This window comes from Poromitra crassiceps (genome assembly GCF_964638095.1).
Source record: "Poromitra crassiceps genome assembly, chromosome: 11".
Classification (NCBI taxonomy): Eukaryota; Metazoa; Chordata; class Actinopteri; order Beryciformes; family Melamphaidae; genus Poromitra; species Poromitra crassiceps.
The window spans coordinates 34,974,481-34,997,803 of record NC_139643.1 but is presented as its reverse complement, the minus strand read 5'-3'; the positions used below and the strand labels follow the sequence as shown (position 1 = coordinate 34,997,803).

Below are 23,323 nucleotides of genomic sequence, written 5' to 3'. Positions count from 1 at the left end.
GCGCGGGAAGGTAGGTGCTGAGGGTGGGAAGAAATGGAATTGTCTAACTCTAAATTGTTGTATTTGGCTGTTACTTTATAACGTTCTGGTCAAAGCCTTCTGACCGTAGTCCCAGGGAATGTTGACAGATAATTTCTTCATACAGCAACGAAGCTTGAAACGTTTGCATTGAGGCTGTGTTGTTTTATTACCACTCCGACAGCAATGTCTTTTATGTCAAGCTAGCCAGTCTTAACACAACACTTCCTGTTCTAACAGAAATTTCAAAGTAAAATGCCTTTGGCGTTTCTTTTAACCATATTAATTATTTTAGCTTTGGTATTACATGTATACCAAAGCTAAAATAATTAATACAGTGACATGCTAGACATGTAACAGCTGTCCTGTGTTTATAACACCAATAAAATGCATTAAAAAACAGTTTGTGCTTCCCAGCTCTAATTTTATTTCGAGCTCTCTCTTCAAAAGTGTTTGATTTTCATCATACTCTGGTTTTCAATAATAATAATACGTTTTTATGCCTGTGTTGCTGTCTGTTGTAGTGTAAAACGATCTAAAGGTGGTTACATGAAAGTGAGTGAGAAAAGGAGAAGATACTGAATAGTGACATCACAACAGTATAATCCTAATGTGAATTTAAAATTAAATATTCTTCTAAATATGGCTAAAAGTCCAAAAAACGTCAAATTTCGCAAGGGCACCGGCGAGAGTCCCTTTATTGCAGCACCCCCTTGTCAATAGTAGTTCCAGCGCGCCTGGATTTGGGGCTCAGTGAAAGCTTGGACTTTGAAGAACTTCCCAACTAGTGAAGACTGAAAAGGTGTGACAGAACTGACTTGACCTGGTAAGACTCAGTGGCTCACTCAGTTTGACAGCTGACTGCCAGGTTTGAGCCTCAGTCGGTTAGAGTTTTGAAAGTGGACACGCAGACGAAAGACTGAAAAGCTCTGAGAAAACCTGTCAAAAACGTCTGACCCAGTGGCTCAGAGACTTGCATTACTGCCCAGCAGTATTGAGCTTGTGGGCTCAGTCAGTTTTGAACGGCGACGTCCAGAGGAAGCTGTGAAATGTTCTGTCTTAAGAAGTGTGACTCAGTGGCTCAGAGTGTGATTGCTGCCCAGCAGTACTGAGCTCGTGGGTCAGGCTAGGACTCCCGGGTTGGGAAGACAGCTAGATGTTTACTATTTGTAACTAAATGGTTTTAAAATTCAGCTGTTAACATGTATGTTACATTCTGCCATGATTCAACATTTGTTTGTAATATCAATTTATTTGTTTTCTAAATTCTGAATTTCATCATCAGAAAAATGAATAGTCAGATAGTCACAATAGACAATAAGTCTGGAAAACACAAATATATTTCCATACTCTTCCTTTTCCAGATGTGGAAAATACTAAAATCAAATTCCATACTGGTGTAGGAAGCCCCACAACCCCCGACACACACACACACACACACAGTTGTGGCATTCAAAACATCCCATTTGTATCAAAATGACGACCTTCAAATCTGATCAAGGCTTGAAATGTCACAATTTTAATGCTGCGATAAAATAAACTTTTCAACGGAGAGAGCGCATTGTGCCTTTAAGAAGTGACATTTTGACAGCAGGGAAATATATTCACCTCCAATATTCCCTTTATAGATCTGGTGTTTCTGAGAATATTTTGCTGGATCCCCTCTAAGTGGGATATGACCTGTGCCACGGGTCACCATTTACCCCCATACATCTGCAGAAATCCAGCGTATCCCGACATGACTTGTAATTCCCCCCCGGCTTCAACATTATGGCATTATCCACCCTCATCAGGATGAGTGTTCAAGGGCACACTGGAGGGGACGTTCTAGAAAGGAACATAATGCCTAGAATGTATTAGTATGCTAGTCAGGGCAAAGAGCTGAGAGCGCACTCCTCACTTCAACGTGTTGATGAAATTCCCCCGGCATGACAATCATTCATGTTTAAATTGAAACATCACAGATAATGATTCAATAATTACAGTATGTTATATATGAGGTGTAAAACCCCCTTGATCTATGGTCGTATTGGCCCAAATCCTCATTTGCTTCACCATTTGAAAAACAGCCATTTCCTGGAGGGGCGTGTGTGTGTGGCCTGGCTTGACTGACGCCTCCATACATACAGGGCTATGCGATTAGAGAGAGAGTTATGACTGGTACTTACACACTCCTAAAGCTAGAGTTATGGCTGACGGGTAATGATGGCGCACTCGGCTGAACCCACGGTAAATCCAAAACGTGGACTTCCTCTGTCCTTGCGAATTCTGTTAAGGTCCTCCATGGGCAGCTTGTTACATGAATCTGGGCCTGCGGTGTACAGTACCTGGGCCATCTGTGTCACTCCTTTGTTGTGCATCACTTTTACTCTACTGTACGCTAGTGATCTGTGATTTTGCACCATTTTGCATTTTAAGAGTTCGGCAACTTTGTGATTGCACCGTCATTATAGCTTAATTCAGTCAAAGAACAGTTGGATATAAAAAGAAATTAATGAATTGATCACAAAACACCACATACAGCTAAGCCGTGCTTGTAGATATTGCAGCTGGAGAGAATATATTACATCCAACAGCCAGAGAGCAAACTAATTGGTTTATTGATGGGTCACTGAAGCCACGGAAACAATAGGCTACATTTGACCATGTAATTGTTTGCTTGGACAGTCTAAAACATATGGTCTAAATGTGCCGTCTCAGGCAGCGAAGGGACGTCCAGTGAACACAAGCTGCTTCTCTGACTCGAAAACACTTTGAAGTGTATAAGCAAAATACCACACACTGAGGTCACACAGCGTGTTCACCATCTTGCTTACACCCATCAAATCCGTTCAGATCTGCCCCAACAGACTGCGGGGCTTGTGGGGGCGCGGCCTTGTCCTGGGAGTGACCCGCCCTGTCTTAACTGGCTGCCACTGGGCCTGAACGGCGTGCCAGGGAGCAGCGGTGGCCTGGGTGCCCTAGATAGTGCCCCGTGGCCCTCGGTCCCAGCGTCTTTGTGTGTGTGAGACAGTTGGCGGTGCTAAAGAGCCCTTTTGTTGACGTTGAAGATTTTGACAGAGTGGTCGGCGCTGGCGCTGGCGAGCTGGACCCAGGAGCTCTCCTCTTCGGCAGCTTCCTGCACCCCGACCCCGCTGCTGCTGCTGCTGCGGCGGCTCTCTCCACCCGCCCGGCCCGCCCGGGGCCTCCAGCGCAGCCTCTTCACTGCCAGGGCGTGGCTTTGTCTGCGAGAGGAGCGTGGTGAAGGGAAACGACGGGATAACGCTGCGGATGGCCTACTCAGAATGTATACATAGTTATACATATACTATATACATTCTTTCAGATATACATATTTAAAATAGATATTTTACACCACACTTATTGTGCAAATTTTGTAAATGTTTTAAATGTACCCGTGCCTTGTTTGTTTGTTTTAACTTGGGTGTGAGTACTTTGAGGGCAACGCAAACCGGAGTCAAATTCCTTGTATGTGTATTGGCCAATAAAGCTGATTCTGATTCCAATTCTGGTATTAAGCATTAGCTAAGATGCAACAGAACATCTAACACATTACCGTCTCTCCAGCTCAGACGACTGGTCGCAAACATCTTACTACACTTTTGGCTTGCAGACGCATGCACCCACACATGCACACACACACAAATATTTCAAAAAGTACTTCTAAAAATGCTGATGAGGCACAGACCAACTCATTCATTTTGAAAGTTGTCGAATTGGCAAAAATTGCCAAACACTTCTGTGCAGGCCGTGCGAGGAGCAGGAGCCCTCTGATACAAAGACTCAGTGCAGGCTCCGCTCTTCAATTAATTTCCTGTGCTCTACAGCCTACGACACACACACACACACACACACACACACACACTTACAAAAACACAAAATAAACCGTTGATTGCGCTTCCCATTTAAGTGCTGCACTGATCAAAAGAAGCATAGCCATTCAGCTCCACCCTGGTGCCCTGCGGCCCAGTGCCTTGTGTGGCCCGGTGCCTTGTGCGGCCTGGTGCAGCCCGGTGCCTTGTGCGGCCTGGTGCAGCCTGGTGCCCTGCGGCCTGGTGCAGCCCAGGGCCCTGCAGCCCGGTGCCTTGTGCGGCCTGGTGCAGCCCAGGGCCCTGCAGCCCGGTGCCTTGTGCGGCCTGGTGCAGCCCAGGGCCCTGCAGCCTGGTGCCTTGTGCGGCCTGGTGCCTTGTGCGGCCTGGTGCAGCCCAGGGCCCTGCAGCCCGGTGCCTTGTGCGGCCTGGTGCAGCCTGGTGCCTTGTGCGGCCTGGTGCAGCCTGGTGCCTTGTGCAGCCCGGTGCCCTGTGTGGTGCGGTGCCGTTCTCTCCTGTAATGGGAAACAGAAAGCTGCTGCCTCCCAGCAGACTTGAGGCTGAAGCCACACTACTGTGACGGCCACTCTGTCATTTATATCGACTGCCAGCGGCCAGCAGAGGCCTTTGAAAGTTGCTAATGAATTTGATATAAGCTCTGGTTGTATGCAGGGCTTAAAGCAAAACAACATTGTGAGCGTGAAATGTTCCTGACTGCACTTATTTCTCTATAAAACCAGTCCAGTAACAAGAACAACAAAAACAATTGACCCATTTCTGTCCTGAATCAAAAACAACACAAACACATGGAGTGCTTTTTGTTTTGTTCTGTGGAAAAGAGTTTGTGAATGTAAACGTCCATATGGCAGAAATGCAGCACCTGGCCGGAGGAGTTTATGGCCTGACTCTGTGTGTGTGTTGAAAGGATACGAGGCATCTGTTTCTCCACACCTGGTCCAGTCCAGGCCTCCAGCAGGCTCCTGGCCAGGCCTCCACCTGTACAGCACCATCCTGCCGCACTCCAAGCCCACTGCCAGCAAGTAGCTGTGAAACGCGTACACACACATGTGTAGTCTGAAATGCATCGAGCACAAGGTTTCTTACTTGGATTGGTTCTTCTAGTAAACTTGCTCTTACCTGTGATCAGAGCAGAGTACGGGGCAGAAAGCTACGGCGGTGGCAGAGTCACCCACATCCAAGATGGAGGAACAGGGTTGGATGTCTGGAGGGTTTCCGTTCTCCTCCAAAGTGCATTGACCCCACACTATCACCTGGACACAAACACAGACATGCATTCAGCACATTTTGAATGGTCACCAATGATTGGGCACAGTCACAGTCATTGTTGACCATTCATAAAGGGATGACTGTCCCCAATCGCTGTGGACGATTCATAAAATGAGTGGTCAACAATGATTGGGGACAGTTAAGAATGACAAGTGACTGAGGTTAGGGTTGGTCAGGTGTCTCGTGGACCCCTTGCGTGGGATCTCATGCGCATTGTCTTTTGCAAGCACATAAGCACTTTGTGCGGCTGATAGGCAGCACAGAGTTGTAATTATGAATGTCAATGATGGATGTATTTTTTTCCCTTTTTCCCCTGTGTCTGAGCCTGTTTGTCTTGTTCGTATGTTCTATAAAAATATAAATAAAAATAAAACAATGATTGGGGGCAGTCCTCACAGCTGGAGATGCCCTCAATGTAGAACTGGCAATTTTGTCACTGCCACTCACCACAAAAACATATCTGGCTCTCCAGTGGCACAACAGGCATGAGGTTTGCTCTGCCTTTCAACCAAACTCACAAAAAGGGAGCATAATAATAAACAGTTAGCCTAACAGAATATCGAGCATCTCTCCATGCGTCTCCAGAATTTGTCTGGAAAGTTGACGCTGATGAGTTTACTTGTGTTGTATATGCCATTCCAAAATAAAGTCTAATCTAGTTTATATGAAAATGTGTGTAATATTTGCATGTTACCTTCTTGTCACGGCTGGACGTGACAAAGTATTTGCTGTCTGGGCTCCAGTCACAGGACCAGATGATTCGGCTGTGTACGGCGGTGTCCTTCCCCGTGTGTGCGTACAAGGAGAACTGGGGCTCTGGATGGAAAACCACAAACACATTCCGATTGTGACTTGTGTGGTGAGGAGTCATGGCTTCTAGATCGCCCCATCACTGCTCTACAGGAACAAAGGCTCTCCCAGGCGACAAATAAACAAGCAGACACGACAGAGAACCTCATTCCGGCCCTCCATTTACCAAGCCGACACGACAGAGAACCTCATTCCGGCCCTCCATTTAACAAGCCGACACGACGGAGAACCTCATTCCGGCCCTCCATTTAACAAGCAGACACGACAGAGAACCTCATTCCGGCCCTCCATTTAACAAGCCGACACGACAGAGAACCTCATTCCGGCCCTCCATTTAACAAGCCGACACGACAGAGAACCTCAATCCAGCCCTCCATTTAACAAGCCGACACGACAGAGAACCTCAATCCAGCCCTCCATTTAACAAGCCGACACGACAGAGAACCTCATTCCGGCCGTCCATTTAACAAGCCGACACGACAGAGCACCTCATTCCGGCCGTCCATTTAACAAGCCGACACGACAGAGAACCTCATTCCGGCCGTCCATTTAACAAGCCGACACGACAGAGAACCTCATTCCGGCCGTCCATTTAACAAGCCGACACGACAGAGAACCTCATTCCGGCCGTCCATTTAACAAGCCGACACGACAGAGAACCTCATTCCGGCCGTCCATTTAACAAGCCGACACGACAGAGCACCTCATTCCGGCCGTCCATTTAACAAGCCGACACGACAGAGAACCTCATTCCGGCCGTCCATTTAACAAGCCGACACGACAGAGCACCTCATTCCGGCCGTCCATTTAACAAGCCGACACGACAGAGAACCTCATTCCGGCCGTCCATTTAACAAGCCGACACGACAGAGAACCTCATTCCGGCCGTCCATTTAACAAGCCGACACGACAGAGAACCTCATTCCGGCCGTCCATTTAACAAGCCGACACGACAGAGAACCTCATTCCGGCCCTCCATTTAACAAGCCGACACGACAGAGCACCTCATTCCGGCCGTCCATTTAACAAGCCGACACGACAGAGAACCTCATTCCGGCCGTCCATTTAACAAGCCGACACGACAGAGAACCTCATTCCGGCCCTCCATTTAACAAGCCGACACGACAGAGAACCTCATTCCGGCCCTCCATTTCAGTCAGTTTTGGTTTATGACCTGCTGCTGTTTATTTCCCCAGCCTAAGTCATTTCAGCCCCCAGATTGGTTTTCCCCATAGAGCTTGTTTGTCTGCTGCTGGCAGCTGTCTGTCTGTCTGTCCGCTACACAGGCCGAGTGAATCACCTGGTCCTGTCTGTGTGTGCACACATGCAAAAGTCTCACACAGAGACAGATGGAGACGCGAGATAGACACACGCAGGAGGAGGGGGAGGTGGGAGGAGTTAGGGATTGGGAGAGAGAGGTGCAGACGCAGCAGGAGAGAGAGAGAGAGACATACGTTCAGTGGAGAGACGACAAGCAAAAGACTTTGAGAAGATAAAAACACGGCGTATAAGGAGAGTCCTTAATGAAGAGTTCTTCTGGGTGTTTGCCCCTAGGGGGAGAGTGATAGGACGGCATAACAGTCCAGGTAAGAGCGATGGAAAGGTTATATATATATATAAAGAAGTCTGTTGTATATATATATATATATATATGAGACGAAGGAGAGGCTCGGCCGGGAGAACCACAGTGCCACGACTCTCCATGCACTGATGTTCCGGTCCCTGCGGAGTAGTTCCACAGCAGCGGATTGGGGTTTCTTGGACCCGTCCGCTAGCGACATTGCAGAGGAAGATTAAGTGGTCGGATCCGTGAGTGGCTGCTGCTGGGATACAAGCTGAGGCGTAATTAGCCTCAGCTGGGTCACCTGGGCGAGTGTGTATGATGTTGTGAGACCCGAAACACCCAACGACCCCAGGTTACATCACTGATGATGTATCCCAGTTGCATTTAGAAGATGTAGTGTGTAATATGTCGGGTTAGGGCATATTGCACAGTGAAGCCTGGCCTCCCCTTTGCCAGGCACATCATCAGATGTATGATTGCACTATACATATAAATAGTGGGAAGTCTGTTTTAATAAAGCTTAATGAGCACAAATAAGCACATATGGCTATACTGCATGCTACTTATATTAGCAGTATCTAACATCTTCCTTAAACATTTAACACATTGAGTGCCAGCCATTTTTTCATCCTGTAGGTAAGTTGTGCCAGGTTTTTTTTTGAGGATTCTGGCTCATTTTACAAGAGCCGAGGATTATTTTCTGTTAAGAATTCATGAACACCAATCATCTAAAAATAACTAATAGAATGTGTGCTTTCTCTGTCTAAAAGAGTTAGTTTGCAGAGTTAGTAGTTATGTAGATATTAGCCGTTGAGTACAGCATGGTTTCAGCGTCTGGAAATTTATTCAGAGATAAATGGCTTTTTGTGAAATTCGACAGAACAGTCACTTTAACCATTCATTTTTGGCATCAGTAAGACCGTCAGACATTCTAAACAATAGTTTTGAACAGTAATTTCCTCCATAACAACAGGAAACACCCCTCTCATTCAAACTCCTCCCTCCGTGTGTCTTCTCCTCCTTCCTCCTGGCTCTACAGCGGGCGTGTCAGAAGCGCGTTGCTGCTGCCTGCCTGCCTGCCTGCGTGCCTGCCTGCCTGCTTGCCTGCGTGCGGACGCTCCTTGTGCGAGTCAAGATGGGCCGGGGAATGCGTGGGCGATGGGCAGATGTTGATTCTGGCCTTTCTGAGGTGTTTCAAAGTGTGTTTCACCTATAATCTATTTTGCAAATCGCTCTCCGCTCTCTGTGTGCGGCTGCCTGCGCGGCCGCTCTCGGGCAAGACAAGTGTGGAATGGATTACTGTAAAATTGCCTCGCCATTTCCTTGAATGGCTTGCTCCCGCGGCAGTTTTTTCTTTGATTTCGCTCGTCTGGGGGAGCACTGTCAACACTTAGTGGGTCGGTAAAATAGATTATACACATTCTCTTGCTCCAATAGTGATCTCGAAGATGTAAAAGTTGTTGATTGATGTCCCACCGTCAAAAAAAAAAAATGTTTATGTAAGACGAGATATTTCGGCTCTGGCACTCAAGCGTTGGATTATGTAAGACGAATTATCTCGGCTATGGCACTTAACGTGTTAAGAAAAGTCAACTTAATTTTTTCTCATTCTGTTTTAATGTTGCAATGTTTTCTCTTTTACCTGTATCTTGCATGTAGTTTCACACTTTCATTTTGCTATTTTCTACACCCATGAATATTAACATCACAAACTGCGGAGCGTACCGTTTCTTTAACACTTCCGGGCTTCCCCCTGGTAACCACGGTAACCCCATATTTGGTCACAATGCTATGAACTGTGGGTCATTCCCTCAGGCAAAGTCTGCAGAGATGCGCGGACTTATGGGAAGTGTGCAGAAAGGGTTCAAAATGTGGGCGGGAGAGCCCTCGTGCACTTAACCATTTGACAGTGGGACAGCCCCTAAGCCCGTGTGGACTTCACAGGACCGTGAGTCTGAGAGTGTGGACATCGAGATTGGGCCAGAGAAAGAAAGGAGGGAGGCGTGGAGGGAGGGAGTCCGTTTGTTTGATCAGCTCTGACTTCGATTAACCTTCCCTGGTCTGGCCTGTGAGAATGTGTGTGTGTTCTTCACAATCAGCCTGAGTGATTCAGCAGCCAACCAGAACAGACGGGAACCCCCACTCTCTCTCTCTCTCTCACACACACACACACAGCCCCTCCTGCACTGAACCATACAGGCAAATAGGAGAGCGCTGGGCTGGTTAGCCACTGTCAGTGCCTATTTAGCCCACCGTGAGCTGCCAAAAGGGCCACGGGATTCGTTGCCAGAGGCAGGTGGCATGAAATCCTGTGGGCATAAAGGTTGCGTGTGGACCGCAGGCTCGCTCGGCTGGTCTGTCTGTGGCACGCTGCTGAGATTCTCCTCTTTAGCCAAGCGAGAACACAACACACTCCTGTTTACAGCAGGGGCATCAGCAGAGGAGCTGCATGGAGACGCCCACACACACAGACACACACAGACACACACAGACAGACACACACACACACACACAAGCGCGCACGCATGCGCACACACACACACACACACACACACACACACACACACACACACACACGCACACACGCACACAGACTCTGTCTTGTATTGTTGACAAGTGGGGGTCTGCACCGGAGTATTTAGGGGTCAGCTCCTTTGCTCTAAGGGAGATTAACAGCAGTTACTGAGGGAGGACAGAGGGTTTCTTCATTCACTTGACTCCCCAGAAACCATCCAGGGACTGGAGAGGGTGACCTCCTCCTAGACACATGTGCTTGTGGAACCATTAACGTCGCCAGCAATGAGTCTCAGAGGAAAGTGAAGCAAAGTCTTTAGAGAAAATTGTACAACAGACAAAATGGGTACGAGGAAGGAGCGGACTACTCATCCATGTTCAAAGCGACACTGCAATGTCCACAACTATTCTGTTGGATCAAAACAGCCGTCTCAACATCTGCACACAAGCCCAAAGCATTAATTGCACTAAATGCAGTTCTTTTGAAGGGGCCTTATAATAGGAATTCAGAATTTCCTCCATTTCAGAATGCTTAAATTAAATAATAAAGTAAATAATGTTATTGCATTTTCAAATATGTCATTTTTTACAGGCCATTTTGGACTAATTCCAGGCAATCCATCATAACTGCACTTGGTCTTGATTGGCTCACTGCACTACTAATTAGTAAAATCCTTCCAATCAGCTGCACTTGGTCTTGATTGGTTCACTGCACTACTAATTAGTAAAATCCTTCCAATCAGCTGCACTTGGTCTTGATTGGTTCACTGCACTACTAATTAGTCAAATCCTTCCAATCAGCTGCACTTGGTCTTGATTGGTTCACTGCACTACTAATTAGGAAAATCCTTCCAATCAGCTGCACTTGGTCTTGATTGGTTCACTGCACTACTAATTAGGAAAATCCGTCCAATCAGGCAAGTTTGCAGCATTTGAACTAGAACTTCTCCATCAGCAGGTTTATGTCAGAGGAGCTGGTATTGTCGGCCAATCGGGATCCAGTGTTGTGACTCCTCTGCCTGTGGGGGCTGATTCTTCAAATCTTTAACTCAACTACATTCGCAAAACATCATGAAGAACATTATTCCCATCCTGGGCCATAGCACATTTGAAAACAAAGTCATGAGAACGGAATGATATGGGTCTTTTAAGTTGGATCATTCATCCTGTAACTAAGCCCAGATCCCTCCACAACAAGCGCCCCTCCCCATCTCACCTGAGCTATCAGGCGTGGGCGGGTTCCGTCGCCATAGAGACCAGGTGCGATCTCGGGACACGGCCAATAGGAGCTGTGAGTCGGGGGAGAAGGCCATCTGGGTGACGGTGAGGGTGTGGCAGGGCAGCGCCTGGATCTGACGCCAAGAGACGGCACTCCACAGGAGCACTGACGCATGCTCCGCTTTAGACGCCTAGGAACACAGTGCAGGTTCATTCACAAAAAAGACATGGTACAGACAGCCGACACACACGTCACTTACAGAAGGTGCTGCGTCGCTTGAAAACATGGAGATGCTAAAGAGATAAGAAATAATACAAAGGGGGGAGAGACAGGTGGGAGAAGACAGGGAGATGGATGGAGGATGTCATGTGCGGCGGGAGGAGGAAGGGATGAGAGACGGAGCGAGGGAGGGATGAAAGAGAGAAGGAGGACAGGGCACAGGTAGAAAGAGAGGCAGCTGAAAGTGATGATAAGGACTGCATGCCAGAGATAGGCGAGAAACCACTGTCCATCTCTGACAGCCACCAGCTGTGTGTGTGTGTGTGTGTGTGTGTGTGTGTGTGTGTGTGTGTGTGTGTGTGTGTGTGTGAGAGGACAGCTTGTCCTGCATTGCTCCACCACAGTACTATCAATGGCTGACTGACAACACACTCAATCCTGCTCTGATACAGTATGTGTATAGAGAGATTGTGTGTGTGTGTGTGTGTGTGTGTGTGTGTGTGTGTGTGTGTGTGTGTGTGTGTGTGTGTATGTGTGTGTGTGTGTGTGTGTGTGTGTGTGTGTGTGTGTGTGTGTGTGTGTGTGTGTGTGTGTGTGTGTGTGCGTGCGTGCGTGTGCGTGCACATATGCATGAGCCCATGCAGGCCTCCAGCAGACAATCATTCCTGTATGTATAAGTGTGTGTAGGTGTGGGAGTATGCGCACATACTGTGATGTGACAGATAATGTCTCTTGCTACCTAAAGCCCCAAGTGATGTACTACAGGGGGCCATGTAGTACAGACGTGTGTGTGTGTGTGTGTGTGTGTGTGTGTGTGTGTGTGTGTGTGTGTGTGTGTGTGTGTGTGTGCCACGTGGCCTCTGGCCCCTGTGTTATCACACTCACCTTGCATGCCGAGGCCACCACGGTTCTGCTGCTGTCTGAGGCGAGGCAGAACATCTCAAAGCCGTGGCCGTACCTGGAGGTGAGACAGGAGGGGAAGGGAGCAGACCACAGGCTCCAAGATCAACGCCAGGCTGACTATGTGGAAGGATGGACAGGTTGGGGGGGCAGCTCCTCCAGTCCGACAGTAAATGAAGTATTTTGTTATTCCTAAGCGGTCGTCCTAACACAACAGGCTCCCGGGCTGGAGGCGTGCTCCCTAGCTGACAGGTAAATAAGCAGACAGAGTGTGAAATTAAAAAAACTGATCTGCAATGATCCTTCTCCCTCTGACAGAAATGAACAATGGCGCTCCGGCTAATCATTCAGAAGCTAATTACTTTTTAGCTTTGCCGACTATCACCTTGCTTGTTCTGAAATGTCAACAATCTGAACTCACAGTCGGTTAGAGAGAAAGTCCCACCGAGCTACTAAACTTTCCAACACTGCACCCTGGCAATTTGGCACAATGCTGAGAGGGAGCACTATGTACGCCACAAAAATAACTCATCCACTTACTCATTTCAATGTTTCTATTATGCGCTAAATTATTCAAGCGGGTTGATGCCAAATGGAGGTGGAAAAATGCTATTCAACACACACAATGCCCATTACTCCAGTCAATGCCCCCACCATACGTCATGTTTATGCTGGATTGACTAGTAAATGGATTTAACATTGGACACAAATGGATGCAATATATTCAGCCCGGGGAAAAGGCTCATGGGATAGTAGGAATCTGCATTCTGATTGGCTGCTGAGTGGGAGGGGGGCAGAACTGAGAGCTTCAGGAGCTCCATCATTCTACGATATATTAATCCCTTTGGGGCGAAAAGCAAACAAAAACAATTCCATCTGGTAATTTTGCTTCATTACGTGCGATATGGGAATGTTGTTACAGGCAGGGGAAGTGAACCAAGTGGAAAGAAGTCGGGGTAGAAACTGTGACTGTATGTTGTGTTGAGAGTGTGCTGCACGTTACATTGTGACTGTATGTTGTGTTGAGAGTGTGTGCTGCACGTTACATTGCTCTCTGGGTGTGACTGTATGTTGTGTTGAGAGAGTGTGCTGCACGTTACATTGCTCTCTGGGTGTGATGTGACTGTATGTTGTGTTGAGAGTGTGCTGCACGTTACATTGCTCTCTGGGTGTCATGTGACTGTATGTTGTGTTGAGAGTGTGCTGCACGTTACATTGCTCTCTGGGTGTGACTGTATGTTGTGTTGAGAGTGTGTGCTGCACGTTACATTGCTCTCTGGGTGTCATGTGACTGTATGTTGTGTTAAGAGTGTGCTGCACGTTACATTGCTCTCTGGGTGTCATGTGACTGTATGTTGTGTTGAGAGTGTGCTGCACGTTACATTGCTCTCTGGGTGTCATGTGACTGTATGTTGTGTTGAGAGTGTGCTGCACGTTACATTGCTCTCCTCGGTGTGACTGTATGTTGTGTTGAGAGTGTGCTGCACGTTACATTGCTCTCTGGGTGTCATGTGACTGTATGTTGTGTTGAGAGTGTGTGCTGCACGTTACATTGCTCTCTGGGTGTCATGTGACTGTATGTTGTGTTGAGAGTGTGCTGCACGTTACATTGCTCTCCTCGGTGTGACTGTATGTTGTGTTAAGAGTGTGCTGCACGTTACATTGCTCTCTGGGTGTCATGTGACTGTATGTTGTGTTAAGAGTGTGCTGCACGTTACATTGCTCTCTGGGTGTCATGTGACTGTATGTTGTGTTGAGAGTGTGTGCTGCACGTTACATTGCTCTCTGGGTGTCATGTGACTGTATGTTGTGTTAAGAGTGTGCTGCACGTTACATTGCTCTCTGGGTGTCATGTGACTGTATGTTGTGTTGAGAGTGTGTGCTGCACGTTACATTGCTCTCTGGGTGTCATGTGACTGTATGTTGTGTTAAGAGTGTGCTGCACGTTACATTGCTCTCTGGGTGTCATGTGACTGTATGTTGTGTTGAGAGTGTGCTGCACGTTACATTGCTCTCTGGGTGTCATGTGACTGTATGTTGTGTTAAGAGTGTGCTGCACGTTACATTGCTCTCTGGGTGTCATGTGACTGTATGTTGTGTTGAGAGTGTGTGCTGCACGTTACATTGCTCTCTGGGTGTCATGTAGTGACTGTATGTTGTGTTGAGAGAGTGTGCTGCACGTTACATTGCTCTCTGGGTGTGACTGTATGTTGTGTTGAGTGTGTGCTGCACGTTACATTGCTCTCTGGGTGTCATGTAGTGACTGTATGTTGTGTTGAGAGAGTGTGCTGCACGTTACATTGCTCTCTGGGTGTGACTGTATGTTGTGTTGAGAGTGTGCTGCACGTTACATTGCTCTCTGGGTGTGACTGTATGTTGTGTTAAGAGTGTGCTGCACGTTACATTGCTCTCTGGGTGTCATGTGACTGTATGTTGTGTTGAGAGTGTGCTGCACGTTACATTGCTCTCTGGGTGTCATGTGACTGTATGTTGTGTTGAGAGTGTGCTGCACGTTACATTGCTCTCTGGGTGTCATGTGACTGTATGTTGTGTTGAGAGTGTGCTGCACGTTACATTGCTCTCTGGGTGTCATGTGACTGTATGTTGTGTTGAGAGTGTGTGCTGCACGTTACATTGCTCTCTGGGTGTCATGTGACTGTATGTTGTGTTGAGAGTGTGTGCTGCACGTTACATTGCTCTCTGGGTGTCATGTATAACAATAACGCCAAAGTCAAGTTCAGAAGGATGGATAGGCTGTTAGCCAAGAGATACTCACAGCTTCTGGACCTCAGGCCAGAGTGTGTTCTGGAGGAGATGGTTCTCTGGTGGGGGCTCTGCATATGCACGCGCGCACACACGCACACACACACAGGCAGGCACGCACACGCACACACACACACACACACCATATTTTACCATCCTTACATAACTGCCGTTTGCGAGACCCTAAAAATTGATCGGTTTTAAAATTCAAATACAACCAGTTTCCAATTTACTGAATGAGGATTACATCCGAGCGGATATTATAATTTCCCTCTTTTAAATCCCTTCACTGTTAACCCAAAGAGGGATCGTGAGGGTAAGGAGCATGTGGAAGTGTGTATGTGACAAGAGTACAAGTCCAACAGAGAGGGAGAGAGAGAGAGAGAGAGTAAGCACAAGAGAGTGAGAGAGAGAGAAAGAGAGTAATACATAAGTACAGCCATATGCCAGACAGAGAACATGATTGATCGCCTGGAGACAATGTTCTCTGACATTCACATGCTCCTCTTAGCATTTAGCTCGCATCAAATCCTTAGCCCTTCAACTCGCCGCCTTTCCCAAAAAGCCATTTTGAAATAACCGCAGCTTTATCTCTAATTCTTAGCGGCTGCTAGCTTTGAGGGGGATCACATTATAGATCCTCTCCTGCAGACTCTTGCACAAGGGCTCTTTGCTGTCATTTAGCATGTCATTGAAAGCCACACTCCTGGCTTTCTTACTGGTCATCTGCTTCCCATCTTGCCTACTTACAGTATTCAATTCAGTCAGAGAGGTGGAAATGTGTTGTTAACAACAGTGTGGCCGCTCGGCTGCTCTCTACTGCCCCGGGTCATCCATACTTAAACTTTGCAATCACATAAGCCTGCTTTGTAATTAGCATTGCAGATTAAGGAGCGGCTTCAATCACGTTGACGACGGCCCCTGACACAGTGTATCTAGCCCAGGGCTTTCCAACAGCTCCACCACGACTCTCGTCAATTTCACTTCCCATCTGCCTTCATTCTACAATCTCTCTCTCTCTCTCTCTCTGTTTGTCCCCTTGTTTCTTGCCCTCTCCTGTTTCACTGTGAACTCTAGGCGTCGAGCACAAGGACAGCGAGGACTAATAATTAGCTGTCCTTCATGGCTGCATATCATTGTCTCTTCTAAAGAAGATCCTACGACAGCGAGACACAAAGTCTAAAGTGCGCGCTGGGGACCGCCGTGTCCATCTAGCTAGTGGACGGGTCTGAAAGAGGAACATGAATCAGGCTTTGATATTGCGGAGGGAGGGAGATGGCGACGCGTTATCGTTTAGGCGAGGCGAGGCATTGCTTTTCTCTGCGACAATTATGAGTCTGCTTCATGGCTTCTTGTCTCGGGAGGTTTCATCTGAATGAGAACTTTAACGATGACAAAGACCAAATTGAGGGGGAAAACGACTTGTTCACGGCTCTTTGAGTCTAACTTATGATGCGAACATGTTTTCAGACAGAGTTATCGATCTGAAAGTACCAGTGAGGTTGAGAGGGTGGAAGTAGGACTCGTGGTATTGGTCAGACACACTGCTGAACTGTTCCTCTTCCTCATTAGTCTTCGGACCGAGGTCACCTGCAAGTTAAAATGACATTTGTGAGAAGTGAAGTCGAAGCTACTGAATCAACTTTAAAGGTGAATCATCTCCAAATGGAATGACGCACTGCTGTCCAGGCCCACCGTGTGGAGCTAATGGATATTGATTGCAAAGCAAAAATTGGCCACAAAACCCTGAAAACTAACTGAAATGTTCAAATGCATTTCAGTTTTAAGTTTTTACCTTGAAATACAGCCTTGTTGGACAGACCTAAGGCAGGTGTGCTGGCTCCTTCTGGAAGGTCGGCAGTGTCCTGGCAATGAACAAATACATGAATAAAAAAACAACAACAAGTTTTTTTTAAGGGGACAAAGTTCTGGTGGGATTTGACTCTAGGACAGTGGGGGAACATGGCGTAAGAACAGGCAACAAAAAAAGGTAACTGAAAAATTCTCAATCGCGTATTTACTCACACTGGATGCCAACAGCTTCTCGAGAGGCGTGCCAGAGATGTTAGCGAAGTTCTCCACAAAGTTCCGTGGCGCCTGAAAGACTCGCAGCACCTTCTCATCGGCTCCCGACACAAACTGGAACCTCCCCAGCATGGCCAGACACTGCATGTCATAGCCGTGGATCTGTGGGCGCGAGATCTCGTGCCAGCTCGCCTGCAGATAGAGAGGCAGAGGAGAAGACATAAGAGACAGAGATGGACCCTGTGGTATTGGCCTTGTTAACAGAGCAAGATGGAAAACAAGTCCAAATGAAAACCATACCTTCGCATAAATAGTAATATAAAGCTCTTATGACATCACTGATGATGTCACAAACTGATCATGTCACAACTTCGCATCACTGATGACATCACTACTGCTCTTATGACATGTCGCAATGCCTGACATCATCAGTGATGTCACAATGCACAATTGCTCAAGTGACATCACTTCTGGGACAAGATTCAAACAGATAACATTGCCCACATGCTCCCTTTTATAATAAGAAGATAGATGTGGAAGTTCCCTAGTCATATGGAAACAGGAAGCGTGGTGGATCACATCACAGTCAGCAAACCACACAATGTACTGATACAAAACTGATTTGCTGTGGGACTGCACAGACCACAAAGTGCTCATGTCTTAGTACTGCTGTACTGTATAAGAATATAAAGACTTGGATACTGTCTCCGATTGGGGTGACCCCTCACTTTTATGTATTTACAGTATATACAGTACTAGTCAAACGTTTGGATACACTTTCTCATTTAAGTGAATGGGAAGGTGCGTTCAAACTTTTGACTGGTACTGTATCTATATTATTTTATTGTACAATATTTTGTCTGTTTTTGATGTGTGACATGTCTCCCATCCCCCTATTATTTTGTTGGTTAATGTTTAATATGTTGGTTTATCTTTGTACTGTCTGTTTGTACTGATCTATGTATTTGTTTGCATCAAAGTGTTTTTGATGCCGACTGTACTGCATATAGGGAAGTGCAAAACTACTGTATGACTGTCGGATGGGGATGTGGTCTCTCCCTATGTTTTTTAGTGTGTGATAGTTCCCCTATGATACTGCCTGTCTGCTATATTATGTTGTAATTTGTACTAGAAGGAGAAGTTACAGAAACCCATTGGCTATATATTTTGCACTGCACTGCACTGCACAGTGAGTGTCCACACTCCCCCATCGAGGCAAGAATGCAGGCATCCCTAGTGTTGCTGTTGATCCTTACCGCTCATTCTTATGGAGAAACTCCTGCAATGAAGCTTATTTTGACCAAAAAGGCACTTCAATATGGAAGCCAAGTGGGAACCCAGTGGATGCGGCAAAAGTTGATACAGAGTCCATCTATTCCAGGAGTCCAGGGTTCTGTCAGGCTCGGTCTGCTTGGAAACGTGTACTATGTTCTCAGTGGAATGACAGTCACCGGATACAGCTTACCTGAGCCCTCAGTGCAGTTTGACGAAGGCACTAGACTCCAGACTGTGGTCAATGGATTCAGCATCTGGGTGAGTGGAAGGTGGAATACGCACTATGGACTCATCCATGATGGTGGTTCTTTTGACCTGTCACTGTCAAACATCGATATGAATTCTGCAGTGAAGTTGGGAAACGACCACATGGGACACTTAACCATCTCCAGTGCCTCCTGCTCTGCACAGATCAGTGCTATAACGATACACTTCCAAGGTGGGGGAAGTCCATTGTTCAAGCCCTTTGTAGACAAAAACAAAGGCCAAATAAAAAGCCAAATTGAGAGGAAAATATGCCCAGAGTTTGGACAGCTTGTTGAAGGCCTGACACAACATCTAACTGCGATGGGCGTCTCCGTCAGTGTCGGTCACAATCTGATCATGGAGCTCCCACTCAGTGATCCGCCCAGTGTGCAAAGTTCAAACCTTCATCTTGATTTCAAGGGTGAGTTCTATAATGCCCAGCACCATACAGAACCTACATTCCAAGCCAGACCCTTCACGATGACCCCACAGGGCGACTACATGCTCCACCTCGGCTTGTCAGAGTTCTCGGTCAACTCCGCTTCCTATGCTTTCTTCTCGGCTGGTCTGCTCCAAGCCCAGTTCGATGACAGCATGATCCCACCGAGTTCTCCTTTTCACCTCAACACCAGCTCCTTCGGCATGTTCATCCCTCAGCTTCCCAAGATGTTCCCCAACATGCTCATGGAACTACAGGTTTTTGCCAGGGAGGTTCCAATGTTTGGATTCATCTCTGACAAGGTGGATCTGGGGATCTTGGGCTCAGTCAAGGCGTTTGTAATCCATCCAAACAAAACCTTGGTTCCTCTGTTCAAACTGAACGTCGATTCCAGGTTTACATGCAAAGTGTTCTTCACACAAGGGAAGATGAGGGGCTCCGCTGTGATGGACGCTTTCACTTTGGCACTGGCATCAAGTGAGGTGGGAGTATTCCAAACCAGCACCTTGGAAAACCTTGTGAAGGTTGGAATGGAGACGTTGTTTCTACCCAAACTGAATGCCAAACTGTCAGAGGGCATGCTTTTACCCAGCTTCCACCAGTTTCACCTGAATAATCCTGTGGTGAAGGTAGAGGTGGGCTTCGTAGCCATTTCCTCTGATGTCACAGTTTAATCTACACAATGTCCTCTGGTGTTAGCAGGGGTGAGCAATCAAAGTATCTCAAGTCTTGATTCCTTTATTCTAAAGTTATGCTATGATTACTTCTATGAAACTCTTAATAATCATACAGTATACTGTACCTGTATTACTAAATCACAGTCTAATACAATGGCATGTGAAATATGGTCTGTGACTGAAAGAACCTATGAAATGACCAAGCATATTTTAGAAAATAGTAGCCAGAAGAACATATAAAAAGTGTACTGTTGACTATATCACAAATAAGTCAGTACAACCAGTCAGTGTCAAAGGCATAGAAATATTTTGGGATATTGTTTTGTTACAGGAGAAAAGGAGATACACAGAAGCAAAAACAATGCGAATGGCAAAAATATGCACATCATCTGAAACTCCACAGAACTTTTGTATAACAATAGATAATGTGCAAATTAGTAAATCTTTATTTCAGGATGTATTAACAGCTAAAACTCTTCATGGCCCATAAAATTCTACATGACCATTGTCCAAGCTACTTTACAAAGTATTTTCAATTTGTACGGGATGCTCATGGCCGGAATACAAGAGCCAGTGTAACAGATTTGAAACTACCAAACCTAAAAAGCAAGGTGGGGAGAAGTTTGCTCCTCTGCACGGGGGGAGAGGAGTGGAACAAGCTCCCTAGCGAGGTTAAGACGGCGAGTTCTCTGAGTGGTTTTAAAAACCTCCTGAAGAGATTCTTGCAGAGTAAGCTAGAGTAGTTGGCGAGGGTCTTTTGTCCCCGAAATGTTGTACTTATTGTTTTTCTTTGTATTGTTGATCTCTTAATTGACTTGTAATGTGTGCATTATATGTTAAGTGTACTGTATGTCCTGTTTTTAACAACAGGGACCATGTTGGAAATAAGTGATTGCACTTTCACATGCTATCCCTTGGATTGTGTTGTATTTTGATATCTACAATAAAATAAAATAAAATCATTAATTTTGAAAACATATTCTTTGGAACTAACAAAACAGTTCCCCATTGTGAAAAGTCACTTTCCACTGTACTGTATGAAAGCCAGTAACCTCATGACATTCAATATGAAATATGGAAGGAGAATGATACTACTTCATCTACACATGCAGCAATCCTCAATTAGCGCCCGGGCCAATCGGCTGCCAGCCGGCTGCGCTAAGACCCTTGTATGATTAAACAACGGAAACTTAACTTATATTAAACTTAACTTACAGTAACATAACTTAAATGAATTCAACCTCTTTAAAAAACAGTATAGATATCAATGTCTCCATAGCAACATCCCTTATGGTGTAACATAGTTCAGTGCTTTGGTATGGCAGCCAGCTGGCAGCTGAGAGGCCCTCGGCTGGAAGCACAAAGTGAAGATGTCTGCCACTGTCCTGTACTCTGCAAGCTCATATCATGAGAGAACAGCCACCACCAACAGCAGTGTACATGTACTTAGTATACATGATGTAAAACAAGAGTCAAGTTGGGGTCATTTTCTACTTCAGAGTAACAGTTCCTACCATTCCTTTAAACCTGCCGTGAAGCTTCTTCTGACCAACAACAAAGCTCTTCATTACTGGAAAACCCGAGGACGCCAGTGGCTATAGGAGAAGATTAGCACATGGCAGCCATGTACTCCACACTGCCTCAGAGTCATTTAAACCAAGCAGTCGACTGCTCAATTATCACAGCTACTGACGAGGAGGATGGCGACTGAAGGTGAAGGTGAAGTCTAGGGATGTTTATATTGAAGACTTCCCACGGCAAGATGTTTTTAGTATTTTGTGAAAAATGACCACTTTATTATTACTATATCATCTTATTCCCTTCAGATACTTTTGGCTTCCTAAATTGAAGGGACCAAGTCCAAAAAAGGCTAAATTTGTTTGACTGTTCATCCAATATGGTGCAAAGTTTAGTCTGCGCTTCTTCCACCTTGTTATAATGCCATTTAAGACAGAAGGGGGATAGAAGTTAATACGAGTATGAAGCCAAAACATCAGCAATATGGCTGCAAGCACATCACGACACAGTGAAACAGCTGTGTCCCTGCTGTCATGAGGAACATTTTTACTTTGTCATTTTACAATTGTCTTTTTACTATTGCATTTGACTCTTGCTTGCACTTTACTATCGTTTGTATGATTGTGAAATTGTTTGGAGCCCAGGAAGACTAGCGGTCGTCTTGGCAGCAGCTAATGGGGATCCTTTTAAATAAACAAATCAACAAATCAACATGCAGCATGTCAAACTACTAGTCAGGTCCAAAAAATAAAATAGGTTGAGCAATACAGCAGCCATTAAGGCCAACAGTCTGCGTAGACTTTAAGTTTGAGGTCTATTCGGTATAGACAGTTTCAACTTGACAACATAAACATTGTAAATGTACCCTAGCATATTTCCTGTTGCAGTGTTTGCTAATACAATAGTTGACAGGAAATAAGCTAGATTTCAAGCTGTTCCCTGTCTACAGTTCATATGATGGTTTGTCAAATCAATTCCCTATCATATAAAAACAGGAAGCGTGTTCACCTAAATCTAGAGGAAGCTACAGAAGCCAGAATATATTTTGCACTGCACATTATACACAGTGACAATCCACCATCGAGGCAAGAACGCTGTCATCCATAGTGTTACTGTTGATCCTTAGTTACCACTCATTCCTACGCAGAAACCCAACTGCAACGACGCTCATTTTGAGTCAATTAAGAAGCCGGTTTGAACAGCCCCGTTAAGAAGGCACTTCAATATGGAAGCCAACTGGGAAGCCAGTGGACGGAGCAAAATGGACTGTGGAGTCGGACTGATAGAACATCATCTTCACTGCAAGTTCACATGATGGGAAAGCAGTGTTTAAATGATCCATCTTCTTTCAGGAATCTGAACCCTCCACTCATGCTGTTTGTGATGTACATGTATTAATATTAGCATTCCTTTTTTTAAATATATTTATTTATTAGAGACCAGCAGTATCGACATACATATTAACATACAGTGTGTCTCAAATATTAGCATTCCTAATATTATTACTATGCATAAGTCTAAGAGATATATTCTTTTCCCTTTCATGCAACCAATAAACAAAACCAGCTGTAAAACCGTGTGTGTGTGTGTGTGTGTGTGTGTGTGTGTTGCTCTGTAAGTTGTTGGATTTTGTGAAAACTGATGAAATGTCCTTTAAAAAGGTTGAAATAATGGCACAAAGTATGAGCTACAATCGCTTTCCAAAATGCTCTTATGAACACACATGAAGGTAGTGCAGGACTTCCTGTCTCTACTTTACCTGTCTGCTGCCTGGCTTCCTCCATGGCGTGAAGAGTCTGGTGGTCTGGTCTGAGCCCACGCTGAGGAGGAACTCTCCCTCTGGATCCCAGCTCAGGTCAAGCACCGCGTTGAAGTGTCCCGATATCACGACCCCTGGACTCCACGCTCTCTGGGTAAAGACAGCTAACATTCAATTCACCACTTTCAACCCTATATTTTCAAATCTAGGTCAGACTACAATCCCTCCCTCTGCTGATGAAATGCACTCAGGGGTTGGAACTATATCAGAGTATTCAATTA

At 46.0% G+C, this 23,323-nt stretch overlaps 2 protein-coding genes across 2 annotated transcripts in view; one reads left to right on the top strand and one right to left on the bottom strand.

Moving 5' to 3' along the window:
• Positions 1-1,508: 1,508 nt before the first annotated feature.
• The window catches only part of elp2 (elongator acetyltransferase complex subunit 2), a gene marked incomplete at its 5' end in the record, with an annotated part of 44,820 nt that continues 23,005 nt past the window's right edge, over positions 1,509-23,323 (bottom strand). Inside the window, 11 exons of the mRNA XM_083646685.1 lie at positions 1,509-3,242; positions 4,758-4,871; positions 4,965-5,098; positions 5,809-5,930; positions 11,219-11,411; positions 12,326-12,398; positions 15,117-15,174; positions 16,598-16,693; positions 16,899-16,968; positions 17,129-17,320; positions 23,043-23,192. Of these exons, the coding sequence (XP_083502811.1) occupies positions 3,041-3,242; positions 4,758-4,871; positions 4,965-5,098; positions 5,809-5,930; positions 11,219-11,411; positions 12,326-12,398; positions 15,117-15,174; positions 16,598-16,693; positions 16,899-16,968; positions 17,129-17,320; positions 23,043-23,192 (1,404 nt within the window). The 3' untranslated portion in view covers positions 1,509-3,040. The remainder of the gene's footprint in view (positions 3,243-4,757; positions 4,872-4,964; positions 5,099-5,808; positions 5,931-11,218; positions 11,412-12,325; positions 12,399-15,116; positions 15,175-16,597; positions 16,694-16,898; positions 16,969-17,128; positions 17,321-23,042; positions 23,193-23,323) is intronic.
• LOC310785566 (bactericidal permeability-increasing protein-like) lies at positions 18,351-20,731 on the top strand. Its single transcript, XM_083646684.1, has one exon. The coding sequence runs from the start codon at positions 18,413-18,415 to the stop codon at positions 19,760-19,762; it is 1,350 nt and encodes a 449-aa protein (XP_083502810.1). The 5' UTR covers positions 18,351-18,412; the 3' UTR covers positions 19,763-20,731.